A 19,723-nucleotide genomic window follows, 5' to 3' on the forward strand; every position below is an offset into this window, starting at 1 on the left:
GTCTGGTCTTTTCACAATTTTGACTGAACCGCGAAGGAATGGTGACATTTCTAGAAGATCTATCCATTTTTTGGCTACGATCTCGACGTGTTCCACAAAAAAACACACGTCTCTAGTTTGGACTAAATACCTGTATGTATTCTCTCTTCTTTTTTTGACAGGTATTTTTTTATTTTTTTTGACAGGTATGTATTCTCTCTTCTTAATGAATAGGCAAAGCCCCTGCCGGGTTTCTGTGAAACTTTTTTTGGGGGGCTGCAAGCATCGCTCCAGCAGAGACAGAAGGACAGATAAATTGAAAAGCCTGACTAGTGCAAAACTTCAAATGCAGTTTTCACCAGTGGACTTCTCTTCTCTCTCAAGAAAAAAAAAGGTTTTTCCCAGTGGACGGTCACGTGAGGCGCACATGCGGCGACTCGGTAGCGGCAACCGCTAGCAGTTTGTGATGCAAACAATGTTGGGAAAGCGCTAATTATTAACTGAAAAGAAAATGGGGGTGCAAATGGATCTGTGTGTGGAATTTGTGGATCCGATGCAAGTACTGGTACTAAAATTAGGCGGCATCTGAAGGTGGTACGTCCGTCCTTGCAGGTACCGCAAGGCCAGTGGGCAATGGCCGGCGACTCCCCCATCATCAATGGCGATTAGATTATAAACTATTCGGCCCGGCCTCCGGGGACGGACGCTCCATTACTGGCTTTGACACCTCGCAACGTGCAGACCACATGCCGCTGCCCGTAGAGGCTGGCTCCATCACCATAGCCTATGAACCCTAACAGTAACTGTTTCAGATGGTTAACCGTTGAAGCCAGTTCACACTCCAAAAAGCTGCTTACTATCGTTGCTAGTGATCGGCTAGACAATCGGACATTGCATGTTGCTGAAAATTCAGTCTGTCAAATAGTTCTACAGTGCATATTTTTCCTAACACGATCATGATCAACTGACCAGCACAAACCCATTGCTTCTAGAGGTCGTCAAGCAAGCCGTCCATCATGACGATCGGGATACATGCAGGCCATGTTCCTGGCGAAAAACAAACGGCGCATGTGTGGACTTTCCGGGAGGGGGGCTGTATATCTCCATTCCAAAGCGCATCGGGCTGAACAGTCTCGTGCTCCTAACCAAGATTAGAATTCAACCTACAGTAGCTGCTACGAGGCTACGATCCACAGGCACGAGAGAGAGGTGGACCTGATCTAACGGAACGGGGCGCATCGGGATGCGAGGAGAAGCAAGCAACATCTTCTTCTCATCGAGATGCTCACTGTTGGACCAGAGAAACCTTTGGAGAGGATCCATCCATTCAATTTCAAGGTCGGCGGACGACGAGATGCGTGCAAGTGCTGCTGCAGCGCCCACTTTTCTCGCTCGGAGACTCGTGCAAGCTTTTGAGGGAATCTCATCATCACTACCCGGCTTGCAAAAGAGGGGCCGCTTTTCCTTTCCTTTTGGTTCGGGCTCCCGAGAAAGGTTCATGAATGAAAGTGTGGCACACAACAACAAACGGAAAAGCAGAGGGATATGGGGCCCGTGGATAAGTAGGATTAGTCGGTTAGATCCTCGTCCGTTCAAAAAGTTCGACGACCCTCCAATATTCCGTTGTGCTAGATGCATCTCTTGTTTATAACTAATGTAGTATTAAAAACGTTCTTATATTATGGGATGGAGGGAGTAACTCTGAATGCCCTGGTTGTGCCGTGAAAATCACAACAGAAAACACAAGAACTAAAAGGGGTAAACTGAACGGAGCCACAAACAGACACAATGCATGCATCTCTGAAGGTATTGTGTTGTGCCGGCCAGCCTGAAAATCAGAAAAAATAACAAGGAAATTAAACACATGAACAGTGGCCTCCATGAATCTGGGTGCCGTGCTTGTCCCTACTGGTACTGTATGTCACCTAGCTTCGTCGTACGGTTGGTCGCCCGTTTTGCTTTGCACCGTACAAGTGTGTGTTTTATCCCATGGCCGTTTCTGTACTCGGCTTCAGGCAATGCCGCACAGTGCTCACCTGACGCTTTGCCTCATGTGACGACCAGTGGTAAAAACAGTAGTAGAAAGGCTCCCTAAAAAAGCAGCAAAAACGCCACTGTGGCAGTGCCTTTTTTTATTAAGAAAAATCGTTGGGTGCATGTGGTGACTTTTTTTGGGATCGAATTGCACCACGTAGTACTGCGATCTAAAGTTGGATTCATTTTACCTGCGGGTACACATGCGCGCCAATAGTCAAGATTGTTTCTTTTTTCCTGAAGAATAGTTAAGATTGTTTTAGAACAACGGCCGGCGAGATGTACGCACGCGAAATATGTAAAGGCCATAACTGCAGCGTATGAAAGAGAACATTCAAAATATTTCCGGTGACATCGCAACAGATCCCTGGTAAATGGGCAAAAACAAATCAATCAAGAGAGAAAAAACCGTCCTTAATTTTTCACATCCAATCTTTCCATGATAAGATCAATGGCGTCCGCATGCATGCATTACATCAACCGGCTAATCCAGATCATCATCAGAGGAAGAATGCGGGCAGTGGTAATAATTCCTACTAAGAAAAAACCGTGGGGGGAGATACCGTACGTCGAATCATCCCTCACCATCACGACGCTGAGAAAACAGGACCGAAGAAGATGAAGAAGAACGGGAAAAAAAGGAGCATTTTTCGTGGGACAGACAGGATGGTGGTCAGGTACTGCTGCTAATGGTGGCCGGCGAGTGACGACGGGCTCCGGCGGCCGGCCGGGCCGGGCTTATTATCTGCAGAGCGAGTTGTTGGGGGTGCCGACGTCGGCGGCGGCGATGGCGAACTCGGCGCTGCAGTAGCAGAAGGCGGCGTTGTCCTTGTGCTTGCGGCCCTTGTCGACGGCGCGGAGGATGGCCTCGAAGGCGGGCACGTCGCAGGGGATGCGGAGCAGGCCCTCCTGCTGGAACCCGAACTCCTCCTCCGCCTCCCGGAGCAGCGCCGCGAACGCCTGGTGCTTGAGGTACTCGGTCGGGATCACGAACCGCCGCATCGCCGGGCCCACCGACACCGCCAGGTGGCCCTTGGGCGGCGGCCCCGACGCCGCCGACGACGGCGGGCTCTCCGTGAAGGACAGCGTCCGCTTCAGGAACTTCTTGGCCTTGCTCTCGCCGTTGCCGCCGGCGGTGACCGTGGCCACGGCGGGCGTGCTGGCCGCCGCCGCGTCGGACTTGGACGCGACGGAGAGCTTGCGCCACTTCTTGAGCATCTGCTGCAGCCGCACGATCTCCGTGATCTTGTTCGACTTCTTGCCCCCGAGCTGCTCCATCTCCGGCGCTCCGGGGGAAGATCTTCGGGCGGTGGTTTTCACGGGCGAGAGCGGGAGCGTTTCCTTTCCTCCTACGGGATTTTGGGCTTTGGTTGTGGCGTTGCTGTTGCGCTGCTTGGGGGCGTTCGTCGAGGGGGCATTTAAAGGGCGAGGGGTCCGGTGGGGCCCACCTTAATTGTAGGGTTTCCGTGGGGGGTAGCGGCAGTTTCTACTGTTTTTATTTTTTGATGATTGTGGGTTTTTTATTTCTCTGATCTCTCTGAATAATGGAGTAGTTAATTAGTTGAGATGAGGTTTGTGAATGCCAGTTCGAAGCATCTGAATAGACTTGTGTTTGTTGTTGCCACCTTTGGGGAAATGTGTGCTGGCCTGCAACTGCCTGGCGAAAATTTAACCAAGATTCTTTTTGCTGTTCACGCAGTGCATGTGTTGCGCTTTGACTTGAATTTGTGGACGGTTAGCCTTTTTATCCAAGGGTAGATCGGAATGGAGTATATAGTCGTAACCCTCTTGGATTTTACTCTACTGTTTTTTCTTTCGTCCCCGAAGGATAGTAGCTTCTTGTTATTAACCGAAAGTTTGTTAGGGTCGTATGGTTAAAGTGCACAAAACATTTGTTTTCTAACTATATTTTTGCGAAAAGGGGTATGGATCTATTATAATGGCTTACTGAATGTACAAAGCACCCCAAACATCCTAAGAATTACATCGAGATTCATGCACCACTGAGTGACCACTACCGCTATGAGAACGAGCCGCTGACGTGTCGTCATTGCCACTCCCTTACCAGAGCCGGCTTGACCATGTCAATGACAGTCGGGAAGTCTTCATGCACATGACCATAAGAATCAGCGTCCCAAAGCTGCCATCGTTGCCATTAAGCCATTAAATTGATCATACCAAATCTCGTCGCCTCGCACGTACATCAAGAAACCCTAACATCACCTCCCCAAGGAGACAACATGTTTTACACCGGAGATCCATCGACTATATTCTAATGGACGAACTAGAGAAGGATTGAAACCCGAAAGATCAGCTCGAAGAAGAATCACCACCATCCGCCATGGCCCCGCCCCCGTGAGGACTAAAAAACCTAACCTAAAGTATTGACTATATCAAGGCACCAGGAATCCTCCCTCCCCTCGCCGGCCACCAGAGCGGCAAACCGATGAGATGGTAGTCCATGGGCTCGTCGTCGAAGCCTTGAGGGATATATAGATGGCCATGGACACTACTTTGGTTATCGAGCTTTTTCTTTTGACAGATTAAATCGCTCCACTCCTTAAACACCAAAAATATAATGTTACAATAATTTTATCTGGAGCAGATAAAAACTATCAGTAGAGTAGTAGTAATAGACTTCTTTGTTTTTTGTTTTTGGAGCTGAATAGTAATGGACTCTTAACCGCCCGTTCAGTCAGACTTGGCAGAGCCACTTGCACTTCGCCTCCTCCCAGGCTTTGCGACGACTGCCGTGGTCTCCACCTCTCGAATAACCATGGAGAGATCATCGTGTAGAGCGGCCGATGCGTCCGTCGAGTGGCCAGGGCAGCCAACCGTTGCAGGATCCGCATCCTCTGGCTCGCTCGATTTGCCTGATTTTTTCTGCTGTTGATGTGAACGAAAATAGGTGAAGCATCGATGGCCAAGGCGAATCCCTAGATGCGCGTACATGAGGTCGGCTCTGTTACAATGCGTGCAGATCACGAAGAGAGAACAAGGAATAACGCAAGGAAATTCGCAGGCGAAAAAAGGAATAACACATGAATATCTACTGTTGCCTAACGACAAGATACTTTCTGGGAGCTCCTCCGGCCACGTACCCCAACAGCGACTTTACCCCTTCAACAGTTGCATCCTTCAACAATTGTGATAAAGGAACTCGCAAAAGGAAAAATGTGATAGAGGAGCTTGCCCGATTTAAAACAGCTCATTTTTAGGTCGCGATTTTCTGCTGCGACTGATTAACTTTATTTTTGATAGTAATATATTGTGAGGAAAACAAAAAGCTGCCCGCAAAGGTTGGATAGCCAAGTGAAAAGAAAAGGTGAGGCTATATTATTTTTCTATGATACGTACAAGCATGTATACCATATATTTAGAGAAGACAGGATTAAGAAGCGCACCCGCAAACATACTCTTAATCACTCATCGCATTAGATATGCATCAGATATGTCATTCGACGGCATGGATTGCGCCCACATGTTATTGAACTATTCGGGGGCTGCAACAACGTGGACAAGGATTGCACCCACATGTTATTCAACTATTCGAGGACTGCAACAGCTTGGTGCATGTTTGGCACCGCACGGGCTCGTCTTTGTGATTTTTTTGGAAGATTTGGGATGCGCACACGGCAAAAGTTCTTCACAGCGGTGATCAATCGGCTATCAATAATGTTAGCTAACATCATCATCGATTTCTCTCCGCGGTCTCACCAGTTTAGGTCATCGAAGCAAAAAGATGACCACAACCCAATTGCCACCCACGATGTTGTAATTTTGGTCCTTAGCAGTTTATTCAGGTGGGGAACTTCGCTTCTAATAATACTAGCTAACATCGATGATTCCACTCCATGGTTTCTCATGTTTAGGTCATTCGAGCAAAAGATAAACGAGCCGCAAAAAAAGAGAGCAGAAGATAGCGAGAAACCAATGGCATGATTATCTATCCCCATGAAAATCTTGATCTTTAATATGTAGTATATTCAGGTGAGGAATGCCCCCCCTTCCCCCTCCGCCATGGTGGCCAACCCTAAAAAGGTGAGTTGGTGTCATTGTTTGCTCCTCATGTATCGCACCATCACCATGCGAATAAGCACATTTCCATTTAGAAAAAACACGTTTATAAGTGTGCTAATCGTCACGTGCCTAGAATTTTTTCTGGTGTCTCCTGAATTTTTCTGGCTCATGTGAGGCCAAAGTTGGGGCGACGTGAGGAGCACGACGACAGGCATTGACCCCGACAAAGCCGAGCTAGGACCTGCCGAAGACGACACCGCAAGCGACAATGAGTTGTGAAGTCCCAAGCGAAGGTGATGAAGCAGGTCGTGGGGGTGCAGAGATGGTCACAGACGGCGGTGGGGGAAGGTTAACAAGAGGGCGGGGCTGCGAGGCCGTGCACCACAATGTCCGCCGGTTGTGGGGAGTGGAGGCGGGGTAGATCGAAGCGCGCGGAAGGAAGAAAAAGATAAACCGTTGGATCCAAGGGCCCAGAAAATCAACCTAACACGGAATTTTTTCCGGGCGTTTTTTCCTCAAAACATATATGTGCTCTTCGAGGTGGCCAAGTGCACCCCCCACATTATCCTACGCCATCAAAATTACAGGCATTGCTTCTCCAGTAGGAGCATCTTGGAAGGCTCAGATCCCACGAAAACAGCTCTAAAATTACCACGACCCCCACCGGCAATATTCAGTCAAACGAGGCCGCATCAACCGTTGCCTCGACCAGTGAGCCGTTGACCATCCCATCTCCCTCGCCTGCAACAGATCTACGGCAGCTAAGGTGTCAGAGAGAGCCTCTGCGTTTTTGGACGGCCGTGGAATCCAGCGCCCCAGCATGTCCACGGACCCAACCCAACCCCATCATCCTTCTCCTCCAACTGGATTTGCTGCTGGGCGTGGACGGAGAGAGGCGTTGTACGGATCGATCCATTCACACCAGAGCATGCATTCATACGGCCGGTGAGCGTAGTGCATACATGTGATCAACTCCGCCTAATAATGCTTCCACCGGCTAAGCGCTGATATTATATATGCTTTCAGCTCTGCCAGCTCGTGATTGCGCTAATCATTTCGGCGGTTAGCGATGGCCATTGACTTGCTTGAATAGCTCTGGCAGTACTGTACGGTCCTCTCAGATTTCGGGATCTACTTACCGCCGGGCATCGTCGACTTCGTCCGTCTCCTCTAATTCCAATCTCACCGACTGCGGTGGTTTGGATGTTTGATGCCTGACTAAACATACCCATCCGGTGGTTAAAGGTGGCGAGGGGTTCATTGCATTGCATTGCATCGTCGATGATTGTGGAGGGAAGTAGGTTGCCGGTGATAATCGTACTACGTGGCTAATCATTTGGTTGGTAAGATCGATCGATTACTTGCCCTCGCGACGTGCGACAGGCAACCAAACGGCCGGAACAAAATCGACCGTCGATCATCTGCGCCGCAACGGCAGATTCTCTGGTATTTTTCTTCTAGAGTACCCCTCTGTTCTAGACGCTCTTATATTTCTTTACAGAGGGAGTACTTCTTTGCTCTTTGTCTCTTCGATCAGTTGTCCTGTTGTTCATCGCTAATCATTACAGCTCGATCGATCGTCGATCTATCTGCGAAAACTCAAAGTGAAATAAAAGGAATAAGGGGTACGTGAAAGCATCACATTTCCTTTCCTTAAACCCCAAGTAGCAGCTACTCCAGGTAGTAACATGACGCACGCTCGGTTGATGACAAGTGGCTCTGTCTCTTAGTGACTTGGTCGCAGGCCTGTCGAGATCCCAAATGTACACAGTGTGTTCCGCATTTGCAAACTAGTCGCAAATTGCAGCGAGGCAGCACGTGAAATGCTTGAAGCTCCAAGTAAGATATGCGCACCCTCTGTACGCGCAGTTGTACCCCTAATTAGACCGCAATTAACAAACCAAACGGAACACAACTATAGTGGTGCCAAGTACAAGTGGTGGTACTTTGATCGGTCGATTCGATCTACCTCCATGATGTTGCTACACCATCCAGAGACTTCTTAAATGTCTACTAACTTATTAGAGCTGCAACTTGCGGCTCATAACACATACAGGCATACAACACATACTAACGCATATATACTTCTAAGAGTTTATCACGTCTGTATATAGCAAAGATGAATTAGATTACTCCTAGATTAGCATCGACGATGCAACTATGTCTGCCACCCATCCGGTCCACTGCATGCTACTACTTGGACTTAAATTAGTATCATGTGATAAAACAGTGCTAGTTATAAGGTCACAAGTGGGACTTGAGAGTTGTTCTTCCTAAAGCCATGTGAAATCCTGTTTGGCATTACAGTGATCTCTGCTGGCGATGAGTAAAATTGAAATAATGTGATGGGAGTTCTGGTTTTGTGCAGGTAGGTCAGTGACTGAACATGGTGCAATTTGCAAAGAACATGGCGTATATGTACTCCACTAGATAGGACTAGGAGACACCTCGATCGATCTTAAATTTTGAGATCTAGTAGTTGTAGGCTTGTAGCCCTTCCAAATAAATCCTCTCGTGATGCGCATGTACTGTAAATTACTACTAGTTCCTGCATCAACTTGGTTAATCATCTCTGTAGTTTAGTAGTTTTGTGCTGGATAGTTAGTGACAGAACATGATGCAATAATTTGCAAAGAACATGGTACTACTATACTCCACTAGACATGTACGTACTCTGTAAATTACTAGTTCCTGCATCAAGTTGGTTAATCATCTCTGTAAATTAGGGTTAGGGGTAGCCTTATCGATCTATCTGCAAGCAACAAGTAATTAACTCTGTCTTAACAACTTAAACCAGGTGTAAACAGCCCACTGGTTCCACGGCCTTGGCGAAAGCTGAAGAGAGTCGCTCGTGGCGCGGGAGCCCGAAGTTTTGACCAGCTGCACCTGCACCTGCACCTGCACGCCGAGGTCGGTGCGACGCTGCGTGCAAAAACAGTAGCATCGGGAGCTGCAAGCCTGCGATGCTGCTCAGACTAGCCATAATGGGTAGTAACATAGTGTAGTAACATGCCCATGTTACTACTCTATGTTACTACCTCTATAGTGCGGAGTAACATATGTTTGGTAACATACAACACTTCATTTAGACTAGCCACAATGGGTAGTAACATAGAGTAGTAACATGCCCATGTTACTACTCTATATTACTACCTCAATAGTGGGTAGTAACATAAGTGTGATAACATGCAAAGCTTCATTTATTACGTTATAGACTCATATTGCATTGGGACATGTGATGTTACCGTAACTAGCTAAGTTACTAGTACTACATCTCTCCTCATTAACTCATTGCCACATAAGCAAAATTGCTGAGTTGGACTCGATGTTACTACCGAAGTTACTCCCACTGTGGCTAGTCTTATTAGGCTATAGACTCATCTTGTCTTCATATGTGTGATGTTACTCACATTAGTAGTAACTAGCTATATTACCACATGCATCTCTTTCTTCATTTATTGCTTGCCACATCATCTATATTATCTAGATATGTGTGATGTTACTACCTATGTTACTCCCATTATGGGTAGTCTCACAGCGCATTACTGACAGTAAGTACTTAAAATTTAGTTAGGGTAATACAGTCAAACCCTAGCTATAGCCGGCCCCTGCCGTGCAGGGTGGCTCGTTTTGTCATCGACCAACGGTCAATAGTATATCCAGTGATACTTGACTTGGAAAAAGTGGAGTGGTGACTTGGAAAAGTGAGCACACCAGAGATGTATGGACGGTGAGCATCATGCATGGCTTCTTGGCTCGATTGGACCGGACTGTACATGCGATGTCTGTTCCAGACGATGCATTTTCCGAGAGGGGCGACGCACTGTTTCCGGGAGAATTGTCAGTCGTTGCTCTTGCACGAACGAGAGGGACAAGAGCGGAAAGGGACGCGCACGCGAGACTGTTGAAAGGCACGCCTAGCTTTAGCTTTAGCTAGCCGGTGAAAGTTGAATAGTATACTCCGTATGTGTTATCGACGACCCACGTAGGGATTAGGTCTTGTTGGAAAATTATTGCTGATCCGGGTGAGTAGTCGTCGTGGAAGGTTCCGCTGGAATTTTGTCTATTTTGGACCTAGCCTAATAGCAATTTCAGAAATTCCTAATAAATTCTAGAGGCTCACACAGCCCATTTATGCAAGGCAAGAGGAGAAACTAAAATTTAGTCCCACATTGCCAGTTTAGAAGGAGTTGGACCTCTTTATAAGGGAGTCTCTTTCTTCACATGTATGAGGATGAGAACAAGAGGGACATCCACGCGCGCTCCTCCTCCGTCGCCCGCCTCGCCGCAGGCGCCTAATCCCGGCGCTGGCTCTCTACTGCTCCTTGTGAGCCTCGCAGAACCAGTCCTGCGTCGGCCAGCTCGCCCTGGGCGGCCTTCAGCTCCTTGTGAGCCTCGCAGAACCAGTCCTGCGTCTCGGCCACACGCCTCTGGAGGTCCGCCTCCGCCTTCTCCACCACCGCCGTCTTAAACTTAGCTTTGTCCAGGCGGGCGCGGTGGAGCGCCTGGAACTTCCGGTAGCTGGCGCCCATGGCGTGGAGGAGCCTCTCTTCCTACAAGCCGTCGCCGCCGCCAACGCTCGGCTCGTCGACGACCTCAAGCCCGGCGGCGGCAAGCACTTCGTCGTCGAACACCTCTCCCTCGACGGGTGTCCTGGTGCTCGACACGCCTGGAAGGTGGAGGAACAAGTCGTCACTCACCCTCAGGTACCTGCCGGAGCCGGAAGCGGCAGAGGAGGAAGGCTGGTCATCAGCCACCTCCTCCTCCTCCTCTGCAGCGGCCCTGCAGGCCCCTTGGCGGCGTCCTCAGCGGCGATCTTCTCGGCGTCCGCCTCGGCGGCCTTGGCGACGTCCTCAATGACGGCGTCCACGTCCTCTGGGCTCACCGAGGAGGAATCTGGACAGCGATGAAGGGAGTGAGGCAAGGCCAAGACCAAGAGCCAGAAAGAAAAAGGAACAGTGACGAACGGTGAACGACTTACCAGTGCCAGTACCAGGCTGGGAAATGAAAGTCCCCTCCCCGCCAACATTTGGCGTCGAGGCAAAGCCGCCGGCGCCCAAGTTCTCCTCCTCCTCCTCCATGTGCGTGGGCTCGGTGCTTGGCGCCCTTACCGGGGACGCCCCTCGGGGCGGCGTGGTCGATGGGGGCGGCATGTTGGGAGTAGCCCTCTGCGGCTGCTCTCCTCCTGCATACCTGGCAAGGTCAGCACCAAAGTGTCGTGCCCCTGACACATGTCGACGGGGGAAGAGTGATGAACTTACGCTGGGGGCTATGCCGGGGGCTGCTGTCCGGGCTGCTCAACACCACCAGTGGCGCCCTCGAAGTACCAACCGGGGGCTGGCCACCCGCCGAGACCTTGGCCCTCTTCACTCTCTGGGCCAGCGTCTCCACGTCCCTGCAAAGACGGAGACAAGTCAAGACGGGCGACACAGATTGAGGAGGCAGAGATAACGAAAAGGAACCACATACTTACTCGTCGTCCGCCTCCTCCTCTACTGTCTTCCTCTTCCTCCTCGGGCCGAGGGATCCATAATCGAAAGTGACCTCCGCGTCAACATCCACCGGAGGAGGGGAAGGAGGCGGTGTCTGGACACGCTTGGACGAAGAAGGGGCGGCTGTCTTCTTCTTCACCGCGGCCTTCGCCAGCTTCTTCGCTGCTGCGGCCCTCGTGTGGCGCCCGGACCCCTCCAAGGTCAGCTGCGGCCGCGCAGCCCTGCCGGGCCGGACCGGCTCGCCAGAACTAGCCCGTCGCAGGACTCGCCCTCTCCCCATAGCCGGCGTCGGGCCTGCAGCCTCGGCCTCCTCCTCCGATGACTCGCCGACCACATCTTCAACCAGAGGAGCCTCGGTGCCGGCGCTGCTGGCTTCCCCGGCGGCCGCCGCCCACCGGGCGAGCTCCTCCTCCTCCGCGGCCGTCACGGCCTTGTCCTCCACACCGCCAGCGCTGCCGGCCTCCTCGACAAGCTGTGCCTCCCTCGCCCTGGTGGCGATGTAGTCCAGTTCCGCCTGGGTGGTGTCCTGGACGAGCAGCCGCTCGGCGTCGGCGTTGACGTACCCCTCGTGCAGAGTATCAAAGAATTGCTGCACCTCGGTGTCCTCCGGCTCCTTCCAGCTCGGGTCAGGACCATGCGCGTTACAGTCCGGCATCATGGCGATGATATCGGACCGGCGCGAGTTGTTACACAACGGGACAACCCCCGTCGGCAGCTTGAACAAAGGCCCTTGAGGACCTTGCCGGCCTTCGCGGCGGCCCTCGTGACCTTGCCGGTCCGCTCGACCTCGCCGTCGCGGCCCACATCGAGCTGGAAGAGCCGCTGGCAGAAATGGGCGTGTCCCATCACTGTGAAGTTGTGGTCGAGGCCGGGACGAAGCCGCATGATGTCGGCGGGGTTCGTGAAGAGCCAGGCTGGCCTCCCCTTGTTATGCAGTGGAGCAATCCGGCGGTGGATGAAGTCCGCCCCGATCATCTCAAGGGTGAGCCCGACCTCGGTGAGCCGGAGGATCCTGGTGGTGGCGACTGTGAGCTTCTCGTCGTCAGCGTCGACGTCACTCCAATCGCTTCTGCGGACCGGCGGCGCCCGGCAAACTTTGCAGAACGCCGGCGGGTCCTTCTCCTCGATCCAGCACCACCGGGCCCGCCATTCTTCCCACCTCTCCTTCATGGCGCCCTCCGGATACGCTCCCTTGGACCTTGAGACCCAGGTGATGCAATCGGAGATGGCGCCCCCTGGTTGGATCCGAGGGGAGAAGTAATGGCAAAAGAGCGCCGTGTTGGGGTGCACCCCAGCGAAGCCCTCGCAGAGATGCGCGAAAAGGGCCATGCACGCCACCGCATTCGGGGTAAAATCCAGGAGGCGGAAGCCAAAAGTGTGCATGATGTCGCTAAAGAAATCGGAGAAGGGAGGACAGAGCCCGCAGGAAAAATAATCAACAAAGAAGGGGTACTGATTTGGGGCAGCCTCGGCGCAGTCGACGGGGATGACGCGTGTGGCTGGATGCCCCGAATTCTCCCCCCACAGGGGCCTGAAGGATTCCCGAAGCTCGAACACGTCAACTATCGAGGGGAAGAAGGCGGACTGCATCCGCTACACCGCCAGCGCACTCTCCGGCGTCCTTGGCCACTCCCTTGCCCTTGGTGGATTTTGGCGCCATGGCGGCTGGGGGAGGGGGGCAAGACAGAGGACGACGGGAACGCAGTAGCGGCGAGCAAGGGCGAGGCTGAGGGAGGAGGAGGAAGACGAGCGGAGGCTTCCGAGATTGGGGTTGCGCGAAGGGTAAAAGGAACAGTGCACCCACGGTTATCCCTTTTTATGGGGAAAGTGCGGGTCGCGCTGCCCATTTACTGCGATGTGACGCATGCGTGCGAAAACCGCCCCACGTATGCCGCCCACGTCACGCACACCCCTCCACGCCACGCCGCGCCACGCGCGGGTCGTGAGAAGCGCAGCGCGCGAAAAGTTTTACCGCGGTAAAAACCGCCCCGCCTGCCCGCGCACCGTTTTGGGCTTGGCCCAACAACGTGTCGCGCTTATATGTGGCCCAGGTCCGGGGGCTCCTGTCGGTGTACAAAAGAAGGGGCGCACCTTTGTACCCCTTTACCTATGCACGGGCAGTCGGAGTCGCGCCCACGGTCACACCAAGCAGAACAGGGGAGGTGAACCAAGGTAAAACCGAAGCCCAAGATAACCAGAGCAACGCCAAGGCCAAGACCACAAAGAGCAGAGGGACGAAGCAGGTTCCCTTGGCAAGGCCCTTGCCGGGGCAGCTCGCCCCACACCAACAGAGCGAGCCACCCTTGAGCCCACGGTCCCCAACACCATCATCCACGTGGGGCCAGGGGTCGGGAGGCACCTCTGTGGTGGCATGCAGATCTTTGTGAAGACATATTCAAGATCCGATGAGGATTAGAAGACGACGATCCTCGGCAAGATCCTTGCCGAGGAAAGCCACGAGACCCCCGGTAAGGTCCTTGCCGGGGACGACAGCGCGCCACGGCAAGACCCTTGCCGGGCCACCCGGCAAGTCCCTCACCAAGGACGCCAGCAGGGCCACTGCCAGGCCACACCAACCAAGTCTCCACCGTCGTTCACATGCAGCTGCCAGCCCGACCAGCTGGGCGGGCACCTGCGTGGCAACATGCAGCTTCCAGGCCAACTCAGCACACGCCTGCGTGGCGACATGCAGATCTTCGTGAAGACCCTACCACCGCGCCACCTCAGCTGCCCGCCTGCCTACATGGCGCTGCACGCATCGCTGGCCAGGGCGCGTGTCGAAGCAAGGAGGAGCGGCGACGGACGGGACGTGCCTCGCCCCCATCCCCGATGAAGCAAGGGGACACCTCGGCAGCGCATTAAATGGGTCTTGTCCTGTAATACGAGCGATAAGCTCATAGCACTGTGCGCCTTTCCACCTCCTGTATGCCACTGTGGCAGCCCCTTTCGCCTATAAAAGGAGGCCCACGGCATACTGGAGAAGGATTCGGCTCTTTTGAACCACGCACTCACCACAGCTAGTTCGAGAGCTCAAGAACTCTCTGAAATACACCCACCAAAGCAGGACTAGGGTTTTACGCATCCTCGCGGCCCGAACCTGGGTAAACGATCCTTGTGCTGGTTACTAATCCTGCTCTTCTCGCAACCTTGCGCCCCGGCAACCGTTGTAGGGATTCTTGTGATCCCATAGGTGTCGTTCCACACCGACACACCGACCCCAAGTCCAGTGCAACTGCTGCTGCTGCCCCGTATGTGTTCTTCTCCTTTCTGTTCGAGGTCCTGCCACAGTTCCTTGTTCTGTTGTTTGCCCTAGTTATGTTAGGTTCTACTTCATATATGAAACTTGTTCTACTGTCTGCTCTAGATAAACTGGTTACAGTTCAAATATGCAGATGTTATTTACCTTCTGTCTGTCAGATCGCATGACTAGTTTTATCACTGTTATATTAGTCATGCTTTATCTAATATTTCTGTTAATAAAATCATTTGGTAAATTGCTCATATTTCCAACAATCCAAAAACCTTATTATAGGAAATTTACCCCGAGTGGTTTTGCTGCTTCCATGAAACCTCCTATGTTTGAGGTTATCCACTATAAGAGGTGGCGCGTGAGAGCAGTCTTATGGTTTCAAACCATGAGTTGCTATGACGCCACTCTTGGCAAACCTGAAGGAGAGCTTGATGCTCAACAGGCACAAGCTTTTCAGAAAATGGATACTCTGTTTAAGGCTGCTCTCTTGAGTGTTCTTGGTGAGAACATAGTTGATGCTTATGCGTCGATTGATGATACGTCTCCGTCGTATCTACTTTTCCAAACACTTTTGCCCTTGTTTTGGACTCTAACTTGCATGATTTGAATGGAACTAACCCGGACTGACGCTGTTTTCAGCAGAATTGCCATGGTGTTATTTATGTGCAGAAACAAAAGTTCTCGGAATGACCTGAAACTCCACGGAACTTATTTTTGGAAAATATTAAAAATATTGGCGAAAGAATCAAGGCCAGGGGGCCCACCACCTGTCCACGAGGCTGGGGGGCGCGCCCCCTGCCTCGTGGGCCCCTTGTTGCTCCACCGACCTCAACTCCAACTGCATATATTCGTGTTCGGGGAGAAAAAAAATCAGAGGGAAAGATTCATCGCGTTTTACGATACGGAGCCGCCGCCAAGCCCTAAACTCTCTCGGGAGGGCTGATCTAGAGTCCATTCGGGGCTCCGGAGAGGGGAATCCGTCGCCGTCGTCATCATCAACCATCCTCCATCACCAATTTCATGATGCTCACCGCCGTGCGTGAGTAATTCCATCGTAGGCTTGCTGGACGGTGATGGGTTGGATGAGATTTATCATGTAATTGAGTTAGTTTTGTTAGGGTTTGATCCCTAGTATCCACATGTTCTGAGATTGATGTTGCTATGACTTTGCTATGCTTAATGCTTGTCAGTAGGGCCCGAGTGCCATGATTTCAGATCTGAACCTATTATGTTTTCATGAATATATGTGAGTTCTTGATCCTATCTTGCAAGTCTATAGTCACCTACTATGTGTTATGATCTGGCAACCCCGAAGTGACAATAATCGGGACCACTCCCGGTGATGACCATAGTTTGAGGAGTTCATGTATTCACTATGTGTTAATGCTTTGGTCCGGTACTCTATTAAAAGGAGGCCTTAATATCCCTTAGTTTCCGCTAGGACCCCGCTGCCACGGGAGGGTAGGACAAAAGATGTCATGCAAGTTCTTTTCCATAAGCACGTATGACTATATTCAGAATACATGCCTACATTACATTGATGAATTGGAGCTAGTTCTGTGTCACCCTATGTTATGACTGTTACATGATGAACCGCATCCGGCATAATTCTCCATCACTGATCCAATGCCTACGAGCTTTTCACATATTGTTCTTCGCTTATTTACTTTTCGTTGCTACTGTTACAATCACTACAAAACCCAAAAATATTACTTTTGTTACCGTTACCGTTACTTCCATATTACTTTGCTACTAAATACTTTGCCGCAGATACTAAGTTATCCAGGTGTGGTTGAATTGACAACTCAACTGCTAATACTTGAGAATATTCTTTGACCCCCCTTGTGTCGAATCAATAAATTTGGGTTGAATACTCTACCCTCGAAAACTGTTGCGGTCCCCTATACTTGTGGGTTATCAAGACTATTTTCTGGCGCCGTTGCCGGGGAGCATAGCTCTATTTTTGAGTCACTTGGGATTTATATCTGCTGGTCACTATGAGGAACTTGAAAGACGAGAAAACAAAAATCTATCCCTCAACTACGAGGGGAGGCAAGGAACTGCCATCTAGCTCTGCACTTGATTCACATTCTGTTTTGAGTAAGCTTGCGACACCTAAACCTGCTTCTGCTATTAATTCTGATATGTCACATGTTATTGATGATGCCACTTCTGCTATGCATGATGCTTATGATGAAACTACTTCTATGCTTGATACTACTGTGCCACTTGGTGAATTTCTTGATGAACAACTTGCTAGGGCTAGAGAGTGTGAAATTATTGAAACTGATAATATTGATGAAAGTGATGATGAAGGCTCTCCCAATAAATATGAATTGCCTGTTGTGCCTGAGGGCTATGTTATACATGAAGAGACTAAAAGAGACTTTCTTGCTTGCAATGATAGAAGTGATCTTAAGAAATTATTAGCTAAGCTTAAACAAAAAACTCTGAATGCTAGAATGAAATATGATCCTGCTTATGCTACTTCACCTATCTTTGTTACTGATAAGGATTATGAATTCTCCATTGATCCTGATATAATTACTTTGGTTGAATCTGATCCTTTCTATGGCTATGAATCTGAAACTGTTGTGGCACATCTTACTAAATTAAATGATATAGCCACCCTGTTCACTAATGATGAGAGAACTCGCTACTTTTATATCCTTAAAATATTTCCGTTCTCATTAAAGGGTGATGCTAAGATATGGTTTAATTCTCTTGATCCTGGTTGTGTGCGTAGTCCCCAGGATATGATTTATTACTTCTCTGCTAAATATTTCCCTGCTCATAAGAAACAAGCTGCTTTAAGTGAAATATATAGTTTTGTGCAAATTGAAGAAGAGAGTCTCCCACAAGCTTGGGGGAGGCTTCTCCAATTACTTAATGCTTTGCCTGATCATCCTCTTAAGAAAAATGAAATACTTGATATCTTTTATAATGGACTAACCGATGCTTCCAGAGATTACCTGGATAGTTGTGCTGGTTCTGTTTTCAAGGAAAGAACACTGGATGAAGCTGAAATTCTATTGAATAATATGTTGACCAACGAAAATAATTGGACACTTCCTGAGCCAACTCCCGAGCCTATTCCTAAAACAACTCCGAAGAAGAGGGGTGTTCTATTTCTCAGTCCTGAAGATATGCAAGAGGCAAAGAAATCTATGAAAGAAAAGGGTATTAAAGCTGAAGATGTTAAGAATTTACCTCCTATTGAAGAAGTACATGGTCTTAATTTACCATCTGTTGAAGAAATATATGATCTTAATCCATTACCTATCGAAGAAACTCATGGTCTTGATAACCCGACACAAGTAGTAAAGGTAAATTCTCTCTATAGATATGATAAAGCTGAAATCCCTCCTACTAAGTTTGCTAGCCAATGTTTGGATGAGTTTGATAACTTTATGCTTAAGCAAGAAGATTTTAATGCTTATTTTGGTAGACAATTAAAACAAAATGCTTATATGATTGAACACTTGGGTGATTATATGTCTAGAGTTAAAGGTGAACTTAAACTCATTAGTAAACATGCTTCTATGGTTACCACTCAAGTAGAACAAGTACTTAAGGCTCAGAATGATTTGCTCAATGAATTAAATAGTAAGAATAATGATTATGCTGTTAGAGTGGCTACTAGAACTGGTAAAATGACTCAGGAACCTTTGTATCCTGAAGGCCATCCTAAGAGAATTGAGCAAGATTCTTAGAGAAATAATATTGATGCACCTAGTCCTTCTAAAAAGAAGAAAAAGAAAAATGATAGGACTTTGCATGCTTCTAGTGAACCTGTTGTAGACACACCTGAGAATCCCAATAATATTTCTATTTCTGATGCTGAAACACAATCTGGTAATGAACATGAACCTAATGATAATGTTAATGATGATGTTCATGTTGATGCTCAACCTTGATCTTGATAACCCACAATCAAAGAATCAGCGTTATGATAAGAGAGACTTTGTTGCTAGGAAGCATGGTAAAGAAAGAGAACCATGGGTTCAGAAACCCATGCCTTTTCCTCCCAAACCATCCAAGAAAAAGGATGATGAGGATTTTGAGCGCTTTGCTGAAATGATTAGACCTATCTTCTTGCGTATGCGATTAACTGATATGCTCAAAATGAATCCTTATGCTAAGTACATGAAAGAAATTGTTACTAATAAAAAACAGATACCGGAAGGTGAAATTTCCACCATGCTTGCTAATTATACTTTCAAGGGTGGAGTACCAAAGAAATAAGGAGATCCAGGGGTACCAACTATACCATGCTCCATTAAAGAAATTATGTTAGAACTGCTTTGTGTGATCTTGGAGTCGGTGTTAGTGTTATGCCTCTCTCTTTATATCGTAGACTTGATTTGAATAAGTTGACACCTACTAAAATATCTTTGCAAACGGCTGATAAATCAACTGCTATACCTGTCGGTATTTGTGAGGATGTGCCTGTTGTGGTTGCAAACGTTACTATTTTAACGGACTTTGTTATTCTTGATATTCCCGAGGACGATAGTATGTCTATTATTCTTGGAAGACCCTTTTTGAATACTGCAGGGGCTGTTATTGATTGCAACAAAGGCAATGTCACTTTTCATGTTAATGGCAATGAGCATACGGTACACTTTCCGAGGAAACAACCTCAAGTTCATAGTATAAACTCTATTGGAAAAATTCCATCGATTATTTTTGGAGGTTTTGAATTTCCTCTTCCTACTGTCAAGAAGAAATATGATATTCTTATTATTGGGGATGTGCATATCCCCGTTGAGGTAATATAGTGTTATTCGAAATTTCTCCGGTTTCATGCGATTCAGAATGAGTTTGTTAACAAGACTTGATCAACCTTGTTAGTGGATTCCTTTTGATGAGCATGAGATGGATGAAGTTAGAAATCACAACCTTCTGTACCCTCTCTCTACCTTCTGTTATTTAGTTGAAATAAAGT

General features: G+C 49.1%; 1 protein-coding gene across 1 annotated transcript; it reads right to left on the reverse strand.

Annotated features, from left to right (window-relative positions):
- Positions 1-2,410: 2,410 nt before the first annotated feature.
- Positions 2,411-3,391, reverse strand: LOC123049871 (uncharacterized). Its single transcript, XM_044472735.1, has one exon. It carries the CDS (start codon positions 3,289-3,291, stop codon positions 2,755-2,757), a length of 537 nt encoding a protein of 178 aa, XP_044328670.1. The 5' UTR covers positions 3,292-3,391; the 3' UTR covers positions 2,411-2,754.
- Positions 3,392-19,723: the final 16,332 nt, after the last annotated feature.

This window comes from Triticum aestivum, chromosome 2D (genome assembly GCF_018294505.1).
Source record: "Triticum aestivum cultivar Chinese Spring chromosome 2D, IWGSC CS RefSeq v2.1, whole genome shotgun sequence".
Taxonomy (NCBI): Eukaryota; Viridiplantae; Streptophyta; class Magnoliopsida; order Poales; family Poaceae; genus Triticum; species Triticum aestivum.